Below are 6113 nucleotides of genomic sequence, written 5' to 3' on the forward strand. Positions count from 1 at the left end.
AATGATATTGTCGAATGCAGACGAGTCAAATCATCTCGGCTCATGGTTGACTTTCATCGAAAATTTGTGAATACTTGACATATCGTCAACACACAATGCGACCTCTACGAAATCTACGAACTGCCATAGGAGTTGAAAATCTGATAAATTGGTGATGACTCTGTAATCTCGCTCCTTATCCATATCCAAGCTCACTAATCTACACCGCAACGCCTTTGCTTCCCGTGTGTAGAAGATGAGTAACCTTCTCGGATATGAAGTTGGACTGAATGTTCCCCGATCCTTCCTTGCACTTCAAGGAATGGTCCTGACCCTTCAAACTTCCCGGTACGTCAATTGGCTTGGACATATCCAAGCCATTGAGGATCGCCTTACTTCTCTTCTGAACATCATCATTATCTTCTCGGGCCATTCTGATTCCCTTAGTCTTCGTCTCGAGAGATTTGGCCGATTGGGCATCTCCACGAGCGACTCTTCCTGACCGGGCAACCCACATCGGCCGCAACGAGGGTGAACGTAGTGTGTACAGCCGTCCAACAACAGGGTCCCAGATATTAATTGATAGCTGGCCTAGGCCTGTGAACGAGATAGGCAGTTGTGGGGATGAAATTTCAACCCTAAGCGAACTAGGGATTGTGCCTGCTATGCTCATAGAGACAGTTACTGTCCTCATCATGGTAACGAAACCACCAAAGAGCTACTGAGAGACAGTGCATTGCTGCTATGGTAATAGTCATTCGAGGTCGAGGCCGAGCTCGTTGAAAACATCTTCCTTCGATAAACTCATCATTTCACCAACCCTCGATACAATAGACATGCACTGAGAGAAACCGTCCGCACAGTCCGCGGGTGTAATCGTTACCAGCTTCCTGCGTTTAGCAAGAGTGTTGTGCAAGTCCCCGTATCTGAGGTAGCAACAGTTCGTTCCCTCAGAGAACAATAGAGCATGAATTGTGCTTGGGATGGTAGCTGACTTCGCCTGTGCCTCAGCAAGCTTTTGGCCGAGATCTGACACTCCTTCCTTTTTTCGCTCTCGCTGGATGTGCTCAACTTTCTCCTCCAACTCGCGGACCTACCCCGACTTCTTCCACTATCGTCTACTCCTCACCTTACACGCTTTCTATTATTGGCTACTTTCCCCTCCAGTTCGCCTTGACCACGAAGCTGAGTTATCTCCGCAGTAACTGCCTCCAAAGTCACCGTTAATTTGTTCCTCGCTATACCCCACCTTTGCCGAGAGCCCCTCTGACAGTCGGAAGTCTCTTCTCGACCTCCGCTACCTCGCGATTCAATTCCAAAACGCTTTCTGGCGAGCAGTCACCGAATAGTCTCTGGTTGCACAAGAAGACCTTCTGAGCACCATATCTGGGACCTTCACATTCGTATTGCAGTGCCACTCGTTGTTTACTCCTTCATGACTAGAGGTGGCTCTGCGTCCGAGCCTGGCTCTTTTGACAATTTTTCCATCAGATTTTGCACCTGAGTCTTCGACACGATGCCATGAAGGTTGTCAAAGACGTTCTGAGCGCTGTATGGTCGATTCTGTTCCTTCATGTACCTTTTATGAAGGAATGATATCCTGCTTCGCGCCGTATATTCTCACGCAGCAATCCTGGCCTCAGCCTCTTGCCCTTGAGGTTTTGAATTATCAGAGGAGCTCTTCGACTTAGGAGCAGCCTTCCTGTATTGTGCAGATGCGACAGTAATCGGAATCTTCCATTCGAAATCGCGTCTCACTTTTTCGGTTTTCCTTTAGCCTTCACCGCCTTCTTACAAGTAGTTGAGGAGTCAACACACATTTCTTGCTGTCAATAACGCGGTAGACGACGGTTGATGTAACGAACTCAGCACCTCCCAGTATACGAAAAAATAGTTACTTCGCGAGAAAAGTCTCACTGCGTAGGAGTCAACCATGCGGAAGCCAACGCGAGAGTACAAGGGCGTTACTACTGCCTGTCTTCATTCCGCCATGCCGCCTTCCATCTCAAGTCACCTGAGTCGAGGGGCCCATTGCTAGTCGACCCTGAGTCGGCAACTTTGTTATCCCTCTTCGTCTGGAAATAGACGATGAAGCTGGATACTGATGGATATTCATCATGTATCAAGCTTTCCTTCAGAAAGATTACAGACAGTACGAGCGCATGGGATTGTACTGCTGCGCCCAACTAGATACAGTGGCCTCCATTGCTTCTCACTGATGTGTTATTACTTGCCGAATGTGTTGTATTACTTGCCGAATGTGATTGTCACAGCACTGCCGTATTCATTCTACAAATTATCCTCATTGTGGACGCTTCAATAGAAAGCTCTCACTATGTACTCTAGTAACAGCTGGTAGAGCATATTACAGCACTTAACCATCCCAAGTTGTTAATGTAGAACTAAACCATGCAACGTGAGATCACCCTCGATGGATGATCAATAAGCTTTCGTCATCCTGAAGGAATCGTCAGGGGCTCGCGAAAGGGAGCGGTTCAGGAGAGTGCAGGAAATGGCCTAACGTAGTTAGCGATTATGCCATTCTATGGAGACTCTACACCAATATGTGGGGTCCCTATGCCAATATGTGGGGTCCCTATGCCAACCTGTGGGGTCCCTATGCCAACCTGTAGGGTCCCTATGCCAACCTGTGGGGTCGATATGCCAACCTGTGGGGTCTCTATGCCAACCTGTGGGGTCCCTATGCCAACTTGTAGGGTCCCTATGCCAACCTGTAGGGTCCCTATGCCAACCTGTGGGATCCCTATGCCACCCTGTGGGGTCCCTATGCCAATATGTGGGGTCCCTATGCCAACCTGTGGGGTCGCTATGCCAACCTGTGGGGTCTCTATGCCAACCTGTGGGGTCTCTATGCCAACCTGTGGGGTCCCTATGCCAACTTGTAGGGTCCCTATGCCAATCTATGGCATCAATTCACCAACCTACGGGGTCGCCGTCCCTTTCTACAGAGCCATTAGATCAAGGCCACAATACCCCATGTTGAGGATCGCTATTCCAGAGGCTATACGAAGTTGCTTGACCACTACACCATTTCAGGCTCTTCTGGAGGCTCTTCTGAAGGCTCCCCTACATCCCTCTGTGAAAAAGTTGTTACATCTGACTCAGATGATCTGAGTGAACAATGCGAAGAAGCCAGGTGTATATGATACCTGGCCAGCGCACAGGAGGGGAAGAATCATTAGGCGGGTACCCGAATGAAAAAGTGGAAGAACCCGATTAGCCACGTATGAACGCAATATTCATATGATCACCGCCTAACCACTTAGAGAATACTGAATACTTGAAATGCAGTTTATATCAAAAGTGTCACTTGACATGAACAAAATCGTCGGCATCCTTGGTGTCGGCTGAGGGGTGTCGCACAGTTATTTCCTTGTACGAAGGAGCTTCACCATCGGAGACTCTTGCTGAGGAGGCCGATCCTCGCGGAACGAACTGAACATGATATATGCATTATGCATATCTATGAGCCAATATTTCTTGTTCAATTTCCTTCACATCTACTACACGAACAGAGGTAACGCATTATAAAGTCCATAACAATGACTCACCTCCCAATCTCCTTCCTTTTTTGCAAGCGCTGGGTATTTTTCCTCATACTCCTGCGGGGTCATGCTAGGCCCGGAACTCTCGTCTATTGATTCCCTATCAGATCCTCCTCCATCTCGACTAAGCTTCTGAGAAGCAAATCAGTATGATGGGAGTGACTATGGATGAATCTCAATATCTCAGCCTTCATGAGTCCTCACCAAAAGTGCTTCGACTGTGGCCTGTTTATCTAGGTTCAACCCGAGATACAAATCTTGTATTAACTCGGAATCGAAGTTTGAAAACATATCCTTCAACTCGTCTAAGTCATTCTCCAACCTAGGACAGCGCCAAATGCACTGAGCTGCCAAGCTTAACACTTCTGACTTACTTCGTCGCAGCTTCTGCTTGATCCTGATGCTCATCTTCTTGCCTTGCTACTTCGATCTCGGCATCTTCCTCCTGGAGACCTTCGTACATCTTCTGCGAGTCCACAGCCAGACGTCTGGTAAGAACAAGTCTGATACCTTCTGTACCGTTGAAGATATCTCACCCATCATTGGCGCGGTAGTCTTCAACAATATCAGTGTAATTCAATCGAGGCTTCCTCACCTCCTTGCCTCGCTCATTTATCTTGTCACCTAGTAACATTAAAATTGCCTCCGTGCTAGCCTCGAGCGATATCACATAACTGGAAGCTAACCCCGCCGACAAGAATCACTAAGTACTACTAAGACTATATGAGGGACACCAAGTAAGCAATTTAACGATGATGCATGACGAAGCTCCATTCACCATAACAATAGCTCACCCCGCAATGAAATTTCCATTTCAATTGTGACTACTGCAACGATTTGAGATGATAACAATACCATCACGCTCCCAAATTCCTAGGTTAATCCTTACCTTCAGCTGGGCTTGTTGCTGTCTCCCCAGTCTCTTCACCTTTTGTAGAGTGATGCCCCTCTGGTTGTGAAAGCATATCTAATTAGATCGAACTTAAAATACTGAGAGGACCAGTCGTCTGTATCTGCCACTCAACTTGCTACTGCTTTTGCAACTTACTAGCGCTGAGAGGAAAAGACCCCGGGTTCGATCCGAGCACGTGACAATTTTACCATTTCTTTACAATCCACGAGCCACATTCAATACTTGAACTGATGATCTGCCAGCCCGACCATCACTCTGAAGATAGGCGTTATGCCCCGCAGAATGACGTATCTATCGTCTTTTCATGTTCAGTAACGCCGTTTCTTGAAGATTTTCCGATTTTTCGTGATTGTCGTTTCGGAAGGCTGTTCTCGTTGCCACGACAATACCATTGTCTCCGCAGATACCTGCTCAGCGGGTCGATGGTATCCTAATTCTCACTAGGGGGACCTATTCGGGAGTAACTATAGACATATTCGGGAAGGTGAAGGGCGGCTAGTAGAGAGTCTTGTGTTGAGAATAGAAATCCTTCGGAAATTCCTCTCATTGACGCCGCTCTGTTTCTGAGGTGTTTCCGAATATGAGTGTGAACCGTTTTAAGCGAGAGAATTTCGTGTTCCCTATGTCTAGCAAATAGCCTCGTTCATGAGTGCTCATGCCGGTGTATGCTCTAGATGTGGAAGTATCTTTCCACTATTACGCACTCTGAAGGTTTTTGCCTACTTCCCCCGATGGCTTTGCTAGCATCTTCGTTGCTATCGAACGTCTTTGGCGCCCCCTGCGAGTTGGACCTCCAAATCAACGCCGAGCCAAGTAGGAAGAAGGCACCAGTTACTCGAGATAAGAAGGGAGATCTTGGATACATTTTCACTGTAGTAGCTGTGGCGCACGCGGAAGATTTTGGGATATCTTTATATTGGCAGGACGGTGAGGACGTATGTGGTACAGCGACTGTCCGTTTAAAGGGTGATAAACGATTGGAGCATCAAGGCATCAGAGTTGAACTCATTGGGCAAGTGGGTAAGAAAAAGAATGATATCATGGTCTTGCATCGGACCTATTTTGCATCTTCCTTGCTGCGACCTTAGATATGCTTTACGACCGAACCAGCTCATACGACTTCTTCTCGATCACTAAGGATCTCGAACCCCCAGGAGTCCTCACTGAAACTAGGAGCTATAAGTGGAAGTAATAACTCTTTTCGGATTCCTGATATGTGATCGAGCGAATTCTGGGCTAACTGCGACCACGAGTACTCGTGCGGCTGAAGCCAGATGTTGATAAATAACTGCTAGATGAATCTGTTGTTGATGTTTTAGGTTCTCTTCGGTTGATAAGACATGCGAAACGTATAGTGGTATCAATGTCCGCCTCCGATACTTCGTGCGGTTAGTCGTGCAGAGGCCGTATGCTACGTAATGATGGGGGCAAGGTCGAGGCATGAGGAGCTTGCTATCAGGAATGTCTCAAAAGAGGTTGATTTTGCAGTGCAGTTGGCACAACCACAGCCTGAGATGAACACCGGTATCAAAATGGAGGTAGCTAATAGTGGTGACACGTGGAGTTCATTTTGTCACATAGGTGGGGATTGAAGATTGCCTTCACATTGAATTTGAGTATTCCCAGTCGAAGTTCAACTTGAAGGACGTTGTCGT

The 6113-nt window shown here is 47.4% G+C and overlaps 3 protein-coding genes across 3 annotated transcripts in view; 1 reads left to right on the forward strand and 2 right to left on the reverse strand.

The window, feature by feature from the left end:
• Positions 1 to 199: 199 nt before the first annotated feature.
• On the reverse strand, positions 200 to 1799 carry Pmar_PMAR006004 (conserved hypothetical protein; the record flags this gene model as incomplete). The annotated part of the gene is made up of 8 exons (XM_002774378.1): positions 200 to 382; positions 863 to 905; positions 975 to 1072; positions 1114 to 1184; positions 1229 to 1365; positions 1409 to 1558; positions 1604 to 1681; positions 1738 to 1799. The coding sequence occupies 8 exons, from the start codon at positions 1797 to 1799 to the stop codon at positions 200 to 202; spliced, it is 822 nt and encodes a 273-aa protein (XP_002774424.1).
• A 1448-nt stretch (positions 1800 to 3247) lies between these two features.
• Positions 3248 to 4515, reverse strand: Pmar_PMAR006005 (hypothetical protein). Its single transcript, XM_002774379.1, has 6 exons — positions 4435 to 4515; positions 4082 to 4169; positions 3920 to 4033; positions 3750 to 3867; positions 3552 to 3677; positions 3248 to 3435 (listed from the first exon to the last, which is right to left on the reverse strand). Exons 1-6 carry the CDS (start codon positions 4508 to 4510, stop codon positions 3307 to 3309), a joined length of 651 nt encoding a protein of 216 aa, XP_002774425.1. The 5' UTR covers positions 4511 to 4515; the 3' UTR covers positions 3248 to 3306.
• Positions 4516 to 5189: 674 nt separating this feature from the next.
• Pmar_PMAR006006 (Vacuolar protein sorting-associated protein, putative) overlaps positions 5190 to 6113 on the forward strand; it is a gene marked incomplete at both ends in the record, with an annotated part of 1539 nt that continues 615 nt past the window's right edge. The window contains 6 exons of the mRNA XM_002774380.1: positions 5190 to 5330; positions 5382 to 5478; positions 5547 to 5646; positions 5778 to 5873; positions 5918 to 5996; positions 6040 to 6108. Of these exons, the coding sequence (XP_002774426.1) occupies positions 5190 to 5330; positions 5382 to 5478; positions 5547 to 5646; positions 5778 to 5873; positions 5918 to 5996; positions 6040 to 6108 (582 nt within the window). The remainder of the gene's footprint in view (positions 5331 to 5381; positions 5479 to 5546; positions 5647 to 5777; positions 5874 to 5917; positions 5997 to 6039; positions 6109 to 6113) is intronic.

Source organism: Perkinsus marinus (assembly GCF_000006405.1).
Source record: "Perkinsus marinus ATCC 50983 genomic scaffold scf_1104296958234, whole genome shotgun sequence".
NCBI classification, from domain to species: Eukaryota; Perkinsozoa; order Perkinsida; family Perkinsidae; genus Perkinsus; species Perkinsus marinus.

Excerpts from the sequence above, each read along its gene's own strand:
- Pmar_PMAR006005 (XM_002774379.1), bottom strand. The coding sequence starts at position 4,510 with ATGCTTTCACAACCAGAGGGGCATCACTCTACAAAAGGTGAAGAGACT. Across the intron at positions 4,034-4,081 it reads GACTACCGCGCCAATGATGG|ACGTCTGGCTGTGGACTCGC; the intron begins GTGAGATATCTT and ends TGTTCTTACCAG. Across the intron at positions 3,678-3,749 it reads CCACAGTCGAAGCACTTTTG|AAGCTTAGTCGAGATGGAGG; the intron begins GTGAGGACTCAT and ends TTTGCTTCTCAG.